The 17,455-nt window shown below is 45.4% G+C and overlaps 1 protein-coding gene across 2 annotated transcripts in view; it reads left to right on the top strand.

Annotated features, from left to right (window-relative positions):
- The window catches only part of chd1l (chromodomain helicase DNA binding protein 1-like), a 33,406-nt gene that overhangs the window by 4,821 nt on the left and 11,130 nt on the right, over positions 1–17,455 (top strand). For both annotated transcript variants that reach the window (XM_076278506.1, XM_076278507.1), the window contains exons 8-19: positions 196–351; positions 965–1,057; positions 1,684–1,780; positions 2,022–2,095; positions 2,932–3,042; positions 6,377–6,491; positions 6,824–6,977; positions 7,690–7,867; positions 12,461–12,606; positions 13,710–13,873; positions 15,960–16,171; positions 17,328–17,426. In XM_076278506.1, the coding sequence (XP_076134621.1) occupies positions 196–351; positions 965–1,057; positions 1,684–1,780; positions 2,022–2,095; positions 2,932–3,042; positions 6,377–6,491; positions 6,824–6,977; positions 7,690–7,867; positions 12,461–12,606; positions 13,710–13,873; positions 15,960–16,171; positions 17,328–17,426 (1,599 nt within the window). The remainder of the gene's footprint in view (positions 1–195; positions 352–964; positions 1,058–1,683; positions 1,781–2,021; positions 2,096–2,931; positions 3,043–6,376; positions 6,492–6,823; positions 6,978–7,689; positions 7,868–12,460; positions 12,607–13,709; positions 13,874–15,959; positions 16,172–17,327; positions 17,427–17,455) is intronic.

Here is a 17,455-nt window from a genome sequence, read left to right as displayed (position 1 = left end):
TTCCTTCTCTTATGTTATTCCATTTATGCTCCCTTTTGTACGTGTTTCTAACGGTGATCCATTTTGTTCATATCTATTAGCTGTCAGAAAATGTGTAAAAGATGGAAGAAATGAGTGCAGACAGAAGGCTCCATCCGTATCCTTATTTAAAGTTAAGCATAGATGGCTTAACTGGAACCTCTCTATGGTCCACAGCGCCCGAGCTCCACCGCATCCTGGAGCCTTTCCTGCTGCGGAGGGTCAAGGCCGAGGTGGCAGCCGAGCTGCCCAAGAAGACCGAGCTGGTGGTGTTCCATGGCATGTCCGCCCTGCAGAAGAAATACTACAAGGCCATCTTGATGAAGGACCTGGGTGAGAGGCAGTTACCCACTTTCCCATTGCTCTCTTCCTATGTGGGTGTCTGTGGACGCATAATGCATGTGTGTGTGTGTATGTGTATGTGTGTGTGAATGGGAATGAATGTAGTACTGTAGGTATTTTTATGTGTGACTACATGGTGCTTTGTGTGTGTGTGTGTGTTGGGGGAGGTTAATGTGGGTAACTGTGTGACTGTAATCAACTGTGATGGTATAGTAGCGGTGAGGTGAATAAACCTCACTTTCCACACCTTAAGACGTGCTTGTAGTGGTACATCTTAGGGTTTTAAACAACTTGCTAGCAAAGTCTACCTCCCAGGCTGAGGTGCAGCAACTTCACAGGTTCATGCCAGGGGCTTAACCGTGCAGTCAAGTGTCTGTTTTGTGTTCAAGTTCAAGTTTCAAGAAAAAAAAAAGATTAACAGTAATAATAATAGTAATTAATACAATAAAATAATAAAATAGATCAAGGAGGAAATAAGACTAAATGAATAATAAATAAACTAAATAAAAATAAATAAATAAACAATGGGTGTGGGTGTTTGTGGGTGGGTGGAGATGGTGGGGTTGTGCCTTTTCCTGATTCGACTGTCCTTCTCTGACCTCAGATGCCTTTGGGGCAGAGCAGGCCGGTAAGACCAGGCTGCTGAACATCCTCATGCAGCTCAGGAAGTGTGTGGACCACCCTTACCTGTTTGATGGTGAGACCCTCACAATAACATGTCGACCTGAGATATCAGTTGTTTGTCTCAAAGTTGGTGTGGTATTTAGCAGATACTTTCATCCAAAGTGACATTGACTTGCAACGGTGGGTTCGGGAATCGAAACCTGGGCCAACTGATTTTCAGGCATTGACGTTACCACTGATCCACCATGCCCCCACTATTAGCTCTTGTTCACTATTGTGTTTTGAATTTCTACCACAAATTGGGGAGGGTTTGCATAGATGGCTGTTGGAACTGTAGGGGTGCTTCATACAGTTTTTAGCATTGTATCATGTTACTGGTTATTAGTCAAATGAATATGTTCTATGTAAGGGATAATGGCCGCCGAGGTGTCCCGATATACAGAATTAATGGACAAGGCGGGGGCAAAGAAAGAGTTTCCTTCGCCAAGTTCAATAATTCCGTATATCAGGACAGCGCGAAGGCCGTTATCCCGCATATCGGCCAGTTGCCACTATCGGCAATAGTCATGCCTTTATAGCACGCAAAGGAAACAAACGGTTCCGTTTAAAGAAGAAGCCGACTCAGGGTAGTGTTTTCCCCATGATTTTCAAATGATGTTTCTGTCTGTCTGTCTGTCTCTGTGCCATTCTTTGTATTAGGTGTTGAGCCAGAGCCCTTTGAAATGGGTGAACATTTGGTGGAGGCCAGTGGCAAACTGTTTCTACTGGACAGTATTTTAGCATATCTGTGCAAAGAGTGAGTCACAGCCACTTCACTAATGAACAATTTATATTAACAATACAAGGATGGCATTTATTATTTTATTATTGCATGATTTGATTTTTGAATAGAAAAAATATTTTGTGGTAAACCTTTTCATAAATGTGATCTGCCAAAAACTCAGCCTTTGAAAGTGTGTGTGTGTGTTTGTGTGTGTTTGTGTGTGTGCGTGTGTGTGTATCTTTGTCTGTGTCTGCATGTGCTTGTATACAACCAGGGGCCATCGTGTTCTGCTGTTTTCTCAGATGACTAGGATGCTGGACATACTACAGGACTACTTGGAATATAGAGGTACAGAGAACCGCTGATGTACCAATGTATCATTATGCTTTCAATCATTCATCCCCCAACTGGCAAATCAAAATCTATCATTTTTCCTATGAAATGATATGCATTACAATGAGCATTACAAACATTAATGCACTTTACCATTATGGTGATGGATATGGTTATGGTACTTGGCAGACACTTTTGTCCAAAGTGACTTAGAGTATTATGAACACTACGTGAGTTAATAATAATAGTTTCAGGTAAAGTTGAAAGATCTACATTAAGCATAATAGTAAAAGTAATAATAGCAACAATATCCATAACAATATCAAAAGTCAACAGTGACAATTATGAGTTTTCATTCAACAAAAAACATAAAACGTACAAACCATAACTATATATCATATATAATAAGAAATGATACATGATATGATTATACATTATATGGCTATACTGTGTGTGAAGCCAGATGCTGCTATGCCATGGGATACTATTCCAACTGACACACTAACGTACCTGATTATGTTTATTATGTGAGTTTAAGAACTGATGAGCATGTTATCATATGAATCATGTTGAAGTGGTGTTGCTGTAGTCATTTTGCATGTGTAGCTGAAGTCTGAGATCTTTCCTGTTTATAAAGCTTGTGGTCTTTGTGGGGTGAGTTTGACCTCGATGACTCCTTTCACCCATTGAGCACAGCTCTTTCCCTTGCACACACACACACACACACACACACACACTGCACAATCTGTGGTGTGTGCTCCTGTTTCCTGTATGTGTGTGTGTATGCGTGCCCCACATGTGTTCAAGAAATCTCTGACAGTTTTGTGCTGCTAACTTTGCTGTGCTTGCAGGTTACAGCTATGAGCGTCTCGATGGTTCTGTGCGCGGTGAGGAACGTAACCTGGCCATCAAGAACTTCAGCACCAAGGATGTGTTTGTCTTCCTCCTCAGCACCAAGGCCGGTGGGTCTCCCTTTAGTAACACGGGACACCCTAATCAGTGTTTCCCACATAATTGAATTCCATTACCATGTCAACAGTTTTTAACAAATTAGCACAGCGTGGTTATGATGCGAACCAGATTTAAGCACAATTTAGTACAACCTGGAAAATCATTGTGTGGTGGTCAATGTTGATATTGTGGTGGGTCGCCACAAATAAGTCAATGTGACTGTGACTCTGAATGACTGTGTGCTTTAGATCTGGGGTTCTCAAACTGTGGGGTCAGGTGGGCTCCCGGGGAGGGCATGGAGTTAAGATTTTGAGATAGATCATAGGACAAATCTCAGTCGTTGAGTACAGTAATTGTGTGTGTGTGTTGTGATATCACATACAATATTAGTGATCATGAATATATCCGTGCCTCTCGATGTACAAATTGGAGGTCCATTTATACCTGTTTCAACCTTTTTTGAGCCACGGTACATTTTTTTTATTTTAAAAAAAATCCAGCGGCACACTACCAACCACAAATTGCACACTGTAGCCTAATACAGCAAAAACTAGATGTAACGCAAAGCGGTACAAAATATGACAGCCACTCAGTCCTGCACATTCTCTCCACAAAAATAAATCACGCTTGTCAATTTGTCTCCATCTCCTACTTCATTCCCTACTCTTGCCATTTTTGTGAATGTAAATGAGTGTGTGCATGTGTGCGTTTGCTTTTGTGTATATGCTTTTGTGTATGATGCTGTTTACGGTAATCTACCAACCTCCTAAATACAACAAGGACTTCATTAATGATTTTACGGATTTTCTGCCTGAAATAATGGCAAAATATGACTGGGTACATATTGTCGGGAACTTTAATATCCATATTTGCTGCCAGGCTAAGCCGATGGTTAAAGATTTTGTAAATGTCATTGATTCTTTTAATCTGATACAATCTGTGATGGGCCCGCCCTACACATTTACAGGGCCATACACTAGATCTGGTACGGTCATGTGGTATTCCTGTCTATAACCTCGATATATGCCATGCTATTTTCTCTGATCATATGCCCATTTTGTTTGAGTTTACACTACCATGTACTAAACTGCGCACTTCAACACACTGTTGTCGCACAATAAAACCCTCTACAGCCACTGATTTTTCAGCAGCTTTCAAACTTGATGTTAAGTCTCATCAAAACTCACGGCTTAACTGCAACACAGAGGAATTAACATCATTTATACTCTACTTTCAAAATTATTTCTTTGTGACGGTCAAGCTGCAGGGTTAGTACCCCGGAGACCCAGGTTCAAGACCGGGTGGGGTCACTACCCTGGAGACCCAGGTTCAAGACCCCACCCGGTCTTGAACCTGGGTCTCTGGGGTACTAACCCTGCAGCTTGACCGCAACGCCAAAGAGCCAGGCCCATTGGTATGGCAGTCAGAGCGCATACTCAAGTATAGTGACGGTACTCCGTCACACTGCCCTCCCTTTTGGGAAGCTTGCCCATGCACTTCACGCACACTGGCGTCCCTTGTGCAACCACCAGCCATATTTCTCCCATCCCAGGGTGACCTACACACATGCTTCACCCATCTCTGGGGTCCCTTACACTGGGGTCAACCTATCCTGTGGGTCCCTCATACAGGACCTCCAACAGTATTACCAGACACCACTAGTACGTTTTAATTCCAAACACATCAACAACTACAGGCCAAAATGCATTTTTGCTAATTGCAGCGCCCCCTAGAGGTCAAAGGTCATCAACATTTTTGAGCGTCCTCCTGATGGGGTCATGAGTCTATGTACTAAGTTTGGTTATGATACCTGAAAGGGTTGCTGAGATATGAGCTCACTTCCTGTTTGGCGGCTTTGCCGCCAATTTCGATTGGCTGTTACGGACGAACGGTTCAACGCAATCAATATACACAATGTTATTACATCAGACATATAGCTATAATAAGCAGTCACAGCAAGTTCCATGTACATGTAAAACAACCCATTATTGTTGAGCAGTGTTGGGCAAGTTACTTTTAAAAAGTAATTAGTTACAGTTACTAGTTACTTCTTCCAAAAAGTAACTAAATTACTTACTCAGTTACAAATTATAAAAGTAACTAGTTACTTCCAAAAGTAACTATTGCGTTACTTTCAAGTACATTTTTAAAGGCCCAAATGTGACCCCACCTCCACCCCTCTAACGGAACTTAAAATACATGTGCATGTTCAATTATTTATGATAATGAGATACAATACATTACTAACAGAAACAATGTACACAAATCAAAACTATTTTAATGTTGCTGTGGGACAAAGTGAAACTAGCCTCCAATCAAATGCCATGTAGATATTATGTTTTTATAGTGGATCGATACAAATAACACAATAGATGTTTTGGAACTTTTGATATTTATTGCCCCTGAAGTATATTGGCCGTCTATAAGCCTAGTTCGAAAACGTCTACATGGTAGGGCTACCCCTCCTCTGACCCTCTCCCTCTGACCGGTATTTTGGCAACTGTCCTTAATGAGATCGACTCAACCGTAGATAATGGCAGCATATCCTCCATACCTGGCTACCAGTTTGTTCAGTTTGGTCTAAGACAAAACGTGTGGTGGGGCCTTAAAAATCAAGCTTCAGCTGCTTAGGTTTTGTAGCACTGTCTCCTTCTCCTTCGGTGGTCACTAATATTGTGGAAGCATGCAACGTTGAAAGATGTTTGAGTAGCCTAAGTTTGTGTTATTTGACACCGACGTGAGGCACTTTCCCCCAGGGCATAATGTACATTTCACGATTACATTTATTCCTTTAATTTCTTGGAGGGGAAAGTAATGGCTATACTTCGATTTACTTCCATTACTTTTGGATTTTTTGGGCTTGCCACACCTGTCTCTCGTTGACTGACTCGCTTGTGTTTTTCATTGTGTGTCCGACTGAGATGAGGTCTGACGTTAGCCAGGCTAGAATAAACCAGCAGGTTCATGGTAACGAGTTTAACTTATTTAGAAAAAACTAGACGTTTACTGTACTTCATGAAAAATAGAATAGGCCTACCACATCTGTCAGATGTCCAAAAATAAAAGAAAATTGCGACAAGGTATCCTTGAGGTAACATGATTTAACCATGCTCGGGCTTGAAATTTATCGACATATTAGGTCCTTCAATTTGAGGATATTGGTCCTGGAAAGTCCTTGAAAGGTCCTTGAATTTGATCTTAACCAAGGTGTGGGAACCCTGTTTATTGACATAGTAATGCCTGGAGCCTGACTCGCTCCATTACACGTCAGCTATCAGGGCTGGGTATTGGAAACAGGCTGTGTATTGAAGGCCCTCTCTCTATCTCGTTCTCTTTGTGCCACAGGTGGCGTGGGCATGAACCTCACGGCGGCGGATACAGTCATATTCGTTGACAGTGACTTCAACCCACAGAATGACCTCCAGGCTGCAGCTCGAGCCCACCGGATTGGCCAGACAAGGTTCGCACACACTTTCATACACACACAAACTGTCTCATATGGCCTCAGTAAAATTGTCAAATTCTTAATCGTTACAAGCTCACTTAAGGCTTGGCCCAAAAGTTATAGTAGTTGGTTCTTGTTAATTGCAGTTGTGACTGTGTACTGTAAGTAAGGTACATTTTTGTTGTAAAGGAAAAACAAAGAAATGTAAAAATCATGACAACAGACTAATAGCATTAACAATATCAACAAACATTGATAAAAAGTTACCCTGTTAAAAGAACCACTTACTGTAGATGGATGTCCATTTAGTTTGGCGTGGCATCCTATTTGGTTCTTCTGCGGTCTAGGGCGGTGAAGGTGATCCGGCTGGTGGGCCGGGACACGGTGGAGGAGATCATCTACAGGCGCGCAATCAGCAAGCTGCAGCTCACCAACACGGTCATCGAGGGCGGACGCTTCTCACTGCTCGACCAGGCCCAGTCTGCTGCCAATGGACTTCAGGTGTGTGTGTGTGTGTGTGTGTGTGTGTGTGTGTGTGTGTGTGCGCCTTGTGGGTGTGTGAATACAGCAGGATTGTGTAAAATTTGAATTGCAATTCTGCTTCCTGTTTGCTACCTCAATTGAAATGCAAGTGAAATTCAAAAATTGAATTGGAATTTAAGAGCCAGTTTCAATTCAATTCTGGAAACCAGTCTGTCCCACTCTTGTACATTGATACAGCCAAAGTGAATACATCTCTTATTAAAAACCTGACTACAGCACCATTTGTAAAGTACCGATTCTGATCAAATGGGTGTGTCATAGCGTTTTTAATTTCAGGGTATGACGATACCTGATTAGCATTGCTGCACTGTGCAACTACTTTGGAATAGTATGCACGTGTATGTAAGTGAGTTCAGCCTGTGGTCTAGGGTCTTGCTGTGTTGCTGTAGTTGTCATTCCCCTTCCGTGAGACAGATGTGTCGTGAGTGAGTTAGCTTGAGTGCTGAAGGGGAGATGTGCAAGATGGTCCCCAGACTAACCAATGGAAAGGCCTGCAGCTACAGCTGCTATATAGGCCTGTGTTTCATCTCATGTTGTGTTTTAAGAAGGGATCAATCAATCAATCTCTTAAAGACCTGTCATCCACTGTCATCGCCCCCTCTAGTTTTCTGAATTCTTTTCTCTTCCTGGATGACTCATTCTCTCTTTCTTTCCTCACTTGAGGCTGCAGCTGAGTGACATCCTGAAGTTCGGGGTGGATAAGCTTCTAGCGTCGGACGAGAGCTCGGTGCAGGACGTGGAACTGGGACTGATCCTAGGTCAGTCTCGCGACGGCCAGTGGCTCACAGAGGACGATCCCGTCCCCTCAACAGAGGACGAAGACACAGAATCAGACACGGATGGCCAGAGTAAGATCTGTCTGACTTGTAGACTCCTTGATCTCTTGTATTATTGGAGACTGTCACTTGTGTTTTACACTGCAGGCCTTGATGTACATTTCCGATTTTCTGCCTATATCTACATTTGAGAGTGGCCCATATCTGTGTTTACATGGTTCACTAATTTGTATAACACTTGAGACAATCCACATGCACATGCAAAGCAAACAGATAGCACTGTAAATGCACGAAATTTGCTTGCATTAGGGTATTTCAGTGGCTAGTTGTTTACGCAAGTTGAGAAGGACGGGATATCCAATCTGCCTATTTAGACTGCAGTCACATTGGCATATATCAGATTCATATCTGATTAATTTCCACATATGAATGAGGCCTGTATCTGATCTCAAAACATCCGAATTAGTACGGTGTCTTGTGTAATTCCGCTGGATTTTCTTGTAAAAATAGATTTTTTTGCATATTTTGCTAGTATTGAGTCTAAGGAACAAGATTTTTTTTGTCTTCAAATTTTCACGATCCATTTTCACACTTAGATGACATCATCATTTATATAATGCATAATTAAGACTGGGACTACTGTCACTTGGGGGTTAAATGTGAGAAAACACTGGTAAAGAGGGTATTCTGCCTAATTTTTGGGTGCTGATTCTGAATATCATATTTACTTAGCTGATTTTTTAGTTTTAAACCTGCTAATTAGCATTTGCGGCCTAAAACTGGCCTCCATAGGCAACATAGAATGGGTGAATAGGGTAAAAAATGTAACTCTTTGGTATTCTTATGAAACTTTACTAGTTGATTATTTATGTAGAGACAATATTTTTTTGCATTACAAGTTTTCTGAAAATATATGTTTATGCATGTAATTTAACAATATCTCATTAATTATGCGCTAATTTGCATACATTTCAATTACAGACATCTGAATATTGGATAGTTAACATTAAATGTAGTGACGTTCAGGTTTGCCTTCAGAACTTTTTCTGGATTCAGAGCCTCAAAAGAATGGCTTGTTCAAGCACCAGTCCTAGGTTATGCCGATTTCAGTCATCCCTTTATCTTAGAGACGGATGCATGCCATGCAGGATTGGGGGCAGTTCTGTCACAGGAGAAGGATGGGTTACAGCGACCAATAGCCTTTGCTAGCCGGGGCTTGCGGCCAAGTGAGAGGAACATGTCAAATTATAGTGCCATGAAACTCAAACTCCTTGCAGTCAAGTGGGCAATCACAATCAAAATGGCAAGTATCTCCTGGGCAACACGTTCACCGTGTACACTGACAACAACCCCTCCAATACCTGCAGTCAGCGAAACTGGGCGCTCTGGAACAGTGCAGGGTTTCTCAGCTTGCCCTCTTTATTATAACATCAAATATCGTCCTGGGACAGCTAATTGCAATGCCGATACCCTTTCTAGGCTTCCCACAACTCTTTGCGATCTGTGTCACACAGCCTGGACGTCCCCCTGCCGCTTGCCATAGCCAACATGCAAGCCTCGAGTGCACCTATCCAAGACTCTTGGATGACAGAATCTTGTATGGTGGACACCATCCCTGGTCAAACCAAAAGAGACCTGAAAGTCCTGCTAGGTACTGATCCCTGTATTTCCAGATACCTGTGGTTTTGGTGACAGGGACGACCACATACCCGTTAAGACAAGTGGAGTGAACCAAGGGAAGTCCGCAGCTGATAAAGCAGTGGTCCCAGATGCAGGAAGTGGATGGGACCTTGTACCGAGCGATCTAGGCTCCTCCTTCCAGGGATCCAGTGCTGCAGCTTTTGCTGCCAAAGGTGTTGCGAGTTGAAGTGCTCACTAGCCTACACAACAACCACGGCCATCTGGGGGTGGACAGGACCACAGATTTGATATGACAGAGGTGCTTCTGGCCCCAGATGTGGCATGAGATGCAAAAGTGGCGTTCTGAGTGTGAGCACTGTGTGGTTGCTAAAGCAAGACAACCCAAGCCAGAACCTTCTTGGGAAATATGTTAGCCTTTGTTAAGCCTTTGTAGATAATCTCCATTGACTTTACTCTCTTGGATTGGGCTAGCATAGGAGAACGTTCTGGTAGTCACAAATGTTTTCTCAAAGTTTACCCAGGCCTTTCCCACCCCTTATCAGAGAGCTTCCACCGTAGCTAAGATTCTAACTGAGAGATGGTTCTATGTGTATGGTGTGCCAAGGAGAATCCACTCTGATCAGGGGCGCAGCTTTGAGGGGGAGCTGTTGAAGCACCTGTGTGACACCTACATCATAACAAAGACTAGAACCACCACTTTCAACAGGACACTTCATGACTTGCTCAGGACCTTACCCCCTGAAAAGAAGCGTAAATGGCCCCAGTTGCTCCCTCAGCTCCTGTTCGCCTATAATACCACCATGTACCAGTCCACACAGCACTCCCCATACGAGCTTATGTTCGGTCAGAAGCCACAGTTACCAGTCGACTACCTACTTGGAAATACTGGAGGTGACCACAGGGACAGTCCACCGACTGATTGGGTGGTGCAACATCAAGAGTACCTGACTTCTGTCTATGCTAGTGCTAGGAGACACTTAGAAGAGGCTGCGGCATATCGTAGGCATGGTGGTCCTAACACTGTAGTCCTCTTCAAAGTGGTTGTATGCACATCCAACCTCACTGAGGCCAGGTGCAGGACAAAAAAGCTTATCAAGGAAAGAAGAGTAGTTGTCCGCACACTGCAATCATAACACATAACGCAACGTTTTGACCCACCAGGGTCATCAGTTATGTTTTTAACTCAGTAAATGTAGTTCTTCTGGGAGATTGCAGTGTGCGGTCCTGACACTGTACCCATATTACCACCTGGCACTCTAGTCTTTCAAGTGGGCAGTGGTAGTGTAGTGGTTAAGGAGCTGGGCTAGCGTGCAGTAGCCTGAAAGTTGTCGGTTCAATTCCCGGCTTTCACTGTTATGCCCTTGAGCAAGGCACTTAACCCCAAGTTGCTCCGGGGACAATGTGATCCCTTGTAATATAGCTGACATACAGTATGTAAGTGACTTTGGTCAAGAAGTGTCTGCTAAGTATAATGTACAGTGACTCTTTTGCAAGAACCATTTTAACGGTCGCCACAAAATCCAGGATACATGGGTGTCTACCAAGTATGAAATTGTGGAGTGTCTTGATAGAATTGGCACACACTATAAGATCAGGCCGTATGGGGAAGAGACCTTCCACTCATAATACTGCCGGACAGCATTCAAACCCCTTCCACCTCCCACATTCTGTTTCACATGAGTTCTCTGCCAGTGTAGCAGAAGTAAATATTCTTCCCGTCCCCTTCAGGCCTTGGCAGTAGATAGGTATGCTACCAGGAGGGTGAACTTTAAAGCCAGATGTGTATGTGGAAAGGCTGACCTGCAGCGCTGGCTTACACGCCCACCCGTGGGTGGTGATCATATACGTAGCTTTCTCTCTGGGAGAACACAACCGGTCATTTGATATTTTTGCCGCATGGGTGTTTGTGGTTGTTGTTGTTGGAAGAACATGGCTTCATTCTTAATTCTAAAACTTCATTGCTTCTCTCGCACGCCCGGCCTGTTGGCTGTGGATAACCCGTTGCTTTTAAAGAGAGCAAATGCACATGATTTAGTGTCTAAGCAATGTTTTCCCTTGAGTTTTTTTTTTTTGTATTAGTTCAGGCTGTGAGAGGGCCATCCGTGGTTTGTCTGTTTGTTTGTACCTTATATTCTTTTGTTTCTTAATTTTGCCTACTGTTACTCAACTACCCATGCCTATGACACCTAGTGGTGTACTGTGTTGCCTGTACTATTTTAGATTATTTCCAAGACAAATTTATCTTAAGGTAGACAATAGAATGACATGGCAGGTCAAGGAAAGCATCAAGAAAAGCAAAGATTAAGAAATCGTTTTTGACATAGGCAACAAGGGTGGAGGTGTTTTTACACTTTTCAGACACTCAAAGTTTGAAAACTATGGATATTGTTTTAGAACCAACAACCTTTCTACATTATCTGGGGGTTTTGTGTGCAAAAAGTGGAATTAATTGTCAAAAAAATAGAAGAAAATGTGAAAATCACTTTTCGTACTAGATATAATCACTTATTTTAAAACATACAGAAAAAAACACTAAAGATGGATCGTGAAAATTTGAAGACAAAAAAAATCTTGTTCCTTAGACTCTATATTAGCAAAATATGCAAAAAAATCAATTTTTACATGAAAATCCAGCGGGACCCTATTTTCCAAACACAGCGTACTGTACTAAATGCATATTTTTCCATTTTACATTGTCGTAGAGCACATCCGATCTGTGTCACATTTAACTGATTGTGTAAACGTAGCCTTATAGACAGGAATTGTAGCTTGACATACCAGTAGCTTTACATCCAGTTTTGGCAGTTGTCATACACATACATATCATATACATACATTTGAACTGCTGGCTACAACTGTCTTCCACCTGTCCGCTATTAATGACTGTTTAATTGATTGTACATGCTTGAGTCGAGCTTTTCAACTATGAAACGATCCCCTCCAAACACACAGTGAACAAGTGACTGTGAAGCTATTTCGGAAGTCTTTTGTCTGGTCGTGTAATGGTTGTCCTCTGTCCTCCAGACCACATGTACTACTTTGAGGGGAAGGACTACTCGCGGGACCCCAGCGCAGAGGACCAGGAGGCCTTCAGCTCGCTGCTGCAGGAACAACTAGACCAGCTGCAGGAGGCTGGCAGCGAGGGAAGAGCGTTGCGCGGTAACATTGGAGTAAGGACCCTGACACACACACACACACACACACACACACACACACACACACACAGGGTTCCCAGGGTCATTGAAAAGTCATGGAAAGGTTTTGAAAATGGGTGGGAACCCTTCTTGCACACATCAATAACACACATTGTGTGTAGAGACGTTAGGCGGGCTTAACATAATGATTGCAAAGTTGGCAAAGTTGCAACGGTTTGGCTTGAATTCCCTGCTAGGCTACTTGAAATCAAAAGAGATGGATTTTGCTGTTGGCGAACAGCGTGACACGAGTGCAAAAGTTTGAACTAGCCAACTAGCTCCGCTTGTGGGAAAACGCATGGGACTCATTCTTGAATTTCCCCTTGGGGATCAATAAAGTATCTATCTATCTATCATAGCGCTGTCCTATTGTGTGTAGAGGGAATTTGCCCAAAGGACTATTGGCTCCCAACTCCCCTCCATCCACAACACATAAACGCTGTACAAACAAAGCCAAATCTATTGTCAAGGATGCCAGCCACCCAAACCATGGTCTTTTCACCCTACTTCCATCTGGCAGGCAATACAGCAGGCTCAGGTACAGCTTCTTTCCAGAGGCTGTAACACTGCTGAACAAAACTACACCTCCTGTCTGACAACCAACCAACTTGTAAAAGCGGCTGGGGCACCTTCTACGCTAATTTCGTCTGACTTGTCAGTCATGCTGGCTACAGCTAGATACTCCACGAGAAAGATTTTTACCTTGAGAAATATTGTGACCTTGTAGTATCGCGAGATCTCATCACACACACCGCTATACTGCACAAACCATCGGGTTGTCCTTCATTTTAAGCTTCGATCAGTGCCTTAAAGTGTCATTTAGGTGTGCAGGTGTTTTGTTTGGATAACCCACATGAAATCTGTTGTGCATGGCTTGTGTGTGTGTCTATGTCTGTATACATGCCTAGGTTGTGCAAAAATGCTTATCTCTTTGTATATGTGCATATGTGTATGTTTATTTCTTGTTTGTATGGGCGTTGATTATGTTTATGTGTGTGAATTGTTTGCGTGCATGCATGTGAGTTACATGTGTGTGTGTGTGTGTGTGTGTGTGTGTGTGTGTGTGTGGTCTGCCGCAGGCGTCTCTTGCGGGGCCCCTGCGGAGTCCCCTGAAGCTGAAGCGGCCCCTGAGCACAGCCGAGCTGGAGGAGCGGAGGCAGCGGAGGCAGGAGGCCACCGCCAAGAGGGCCAAGCTGATGGAGGACCGCCGCAAGAGGCAGGAGGAGCAGAGGCAGCGCAAGAAGTGAGACGAGCCATAACCGCACCACACCGTCCCGCACCGCACCACACCGTCCCGCACCGCACCACACCGTCCCGTCCCGCACCGCACCACACCACACCGTCCCGCACCACACCGTCCCGCACCGCACCGCACCGTCCCGCACCGCACCACACCGTCCCGCACCGCACCGCACCGTCCCGCACCGCACCACACCGTCCCGCACCGCACCACATCACACCAGACCACACCGTCCCGCACCGCACCACATCACACCAGACCACACCGTCCCGCACCGCACCACATCACACAGTACCTTATCACACCAGACCACACCGTCCCGCACCACATCACATCACACCAGACCACACCGTCCCGCACCGCACCACACCGCCCCGCACCGCACCACACCGTCCCGCACCGTACCACACCGTCCCGCACCGCACCACATCACACCAGACCACACCGTCCCGCACCGCACCACATCACACCAGACCACACCGTCCCGCACCGCACCACATCACACCAGACCACACCGTCCCGCACCGCACCACATCACACCAGACCACACCGTCCCGCACCACATCACATCACACCAGACCACACCGTCCCGCACCGCACCACATCACACCAGACCACACCGTCCCGCACCGCACCGCACCACATCACACCAGACCACACCGTCCCGCACCGCACCACACCGTCCCGCACCGCACCACATCACACCAGACCACACCGTCCCGCACCGCACCACATCACACCAGACCACACCGTCCCGCACCGCACCACATCATACCAGACCACACCGTCCCGCACCGCACCACACCGTCCCGCACCGCACCACACCGTCCCGCACCGCACCACATCACACAGTACCTTATCACACCAGACCACACCGTCCCGCACCGCACCACATCACACCAGACCACACCGTCCCGCACCGCACCACACCGTCCCGCACAGCACCACATCACACCAGACCACACCGTCCCGCACAGCACCACATCACACAGTACCTTATCACACCAGACCACACCGTCCCGCACCGCACCACATCACACCAGACCACACCGTCCCGCACCGCACCACATCACACCAGACCACACCGTCCCGCACCGCACCACATCACACAGTACCTTATCACACCAGACTACACCAGACCACACCGCACCACATCACACAGTACCTTATCACACCAGACCACACCAGACCACACCACATCACACAGTACCTTATCACACCAGACCACACCGTCCCGCACAGCACCACATCACACAATACCTTATCACACCAGACTACACCACATCACATCAGACCAGACCACACCACATCACACAGTACCTTATCACACCAGACCACACCAGACCACACCACACCACATCACATCACACCACATCACACCAGACCACACCACACCACATCACACAGTTACCTTATCACACCAGACCACACCAGACCACACCAGACCACACCAGACCACACCACATCACACCAGACCACACCACACCACATCACACCAGACCACACCACATCACACCAGACCACACCAGACCACACCACACCACATCACACAGTTACCTTATCACACCAGACCACACCACACCACATCACACCAGACCACACCACATCACACCAGACCACACCACATCATACCAGACCACACCGCACCACATCACACAGTACCTTATCACACCAGACCACACCACATCACACCAGACCACACCACACCACATCACACAGTACCTTATCACACCAGACCACACCACACCACATCACACAGTACCTTATCACACCAGACCACATCACAGCAGACCACACCGCACCACACCACACCACACAGTACCTTATCACACCGCACCACACAACACCACACCAGACCATATCACACCAGACCGCACCGCACCGCACCGCACCACACCACACCAGACCACACCTGCAGGAGGAAGACCGAAGTGTACAGAAAACAGTCAGGAGTGAGAAGGAGGAAATAGCCTAAAATGATCTTAAACATAGAAAAAATGTGGTGAAATGGTTCAAATGTAATGCGTTTGTGCGTTTGTTTATGTCTGTGCATTTGTTTGTGTGTGTGTGTGTGTCTGTGTGTGTGTAGGATGGCCTGGTGGGAATCATGCGGGTATACATCTACATGTTTGCCCGCTCTGGACTCAGAAGGCGAAGAGGAGGAGGAGGAGGAGGATGAAGACGACGACGCTGCTAGTGGCTGCTCCACCGACTCTGAGCACTTGGCCATCCGCTACGTGCTGGGGGACGTCACACACCCTAACGTGGCCAAGGAGGATGCCATCATAGTCCACTGTGTCGGTAGGCAGCACTGCACCTCTCACCACAGCCATGGACACCGACTGAATGTGTTTGCACACACACACCTTTTGACATGTGTAGCCCTCCCAACCCCCCATTTCTATTTGGTCAAGTCAAGTCATTTTATTTGTATAGCACATTTAAACGAACAACAGTTGAGCCAAAGGTGCTTTACAGGTAGAGCAAGTTAGGCAGTTCAATATGCCTTGACAATACATAGACAAGTGTGCATGACTCCATGAATAAAGTTAGGCAATAACAGTGTTAAATGGAATAAAGTTAAATAAAATAAAATAGAATAAAACAAAAATAAAATGTAAAGAGGTAAAACAAAGCAAAAAATAAAAGGCTAAAAAAATATAAAGCTAAATGATAAGTACTGTACCCAAAGATGAGATATGAATATATATATATATATATATAAAGCATGGGAAGCATTGGAAACCCAACACTTGTAAAACAATCAAATGCAATCCGGGTCATTTCCCGATCTCAACCCAGCTCTCTCTCTCCCACTCGCTTTCTGTCAGTCTCTTCACAAGCGTAAATGAGATCATCCAAAAAGGTGCGGAAGTGTGATTTAAAGCCTCCTGGGACATGAACACTTAGCATCAATGAGAGATGCAGCTGCATAATCACCAGTCATCACCTTAGGGGAAGTTGCACCGTTTAGGGGAAGAAAGACTGGGCTACAGTGGGCTTTTAAATCAGTAGTTTCTCTGTCAACGCAAATGTCCTGTAGAAAGAGGGCTCACTGCACATTACAGGCACATTTTGTATAAGCATCATTAGCAACAATTTTGACTTTCCCCAAGTGTGTGTGTGTGTGTGTGTGTGTGTGTGTGTGTGTGTGTGTGTGTGTGTGTGTGTGTGTGTGTGTGTGTGTGTGTGTGTGTGTGTGTGTGTGTGTGTGTGTGTGTGTGTGTGTGTGTGTGTGTGTGCATTTGTTTCAGTGTGTTCAGTGTGAGGTGTGTGGGCTATGTATACATTTGTGTGTATGTCCATGATAAACTTCTTCCTGGCATATGCTGATGTACTATGTGCTGATTCTTTGCTCATGTGTTGATCTGTGTCCGTGTGTGTACTGTATGTGTGTGTGCGCGTGTGCGTGCGCGCATGTGTGTGTGTATGTGCGCGTGCTTATGCGTGTTTACAGATGACTCTGGTCGCTGGGGGCGAGGCGGCCTGTTCACTGCACTGGAGCTTCGGTCTGATGAGCCACGCAAGCAATACGAACTGGCTGGGGACATGAAAGGTGCCACATCCAAACCATACCCCTGTTTA

Source organism: Alosa pseudoharengus, unplaced genomic scaffold (assembly GCF_046254945.1).
Source record: "Alosa pseudoharengus isolate Yale_2024_CS ecotype anadromous, Long Island Sound unplaced genomic scaffold, YU_APseudo_1.1 YU_APseudo_1.1_scf_11, whole genome shotgun sequence".
In the NCBI taxonomy this organism is placed as follows: Eukaryota; Metazoa; Chordata; class Actinopteri; order Clupeiformes; family Clupeidae; genus Alosa; species Alosa pseudoharengus.
This window is presented reverse-complemented; position numbering and strand designations above follow the sequence as displayed.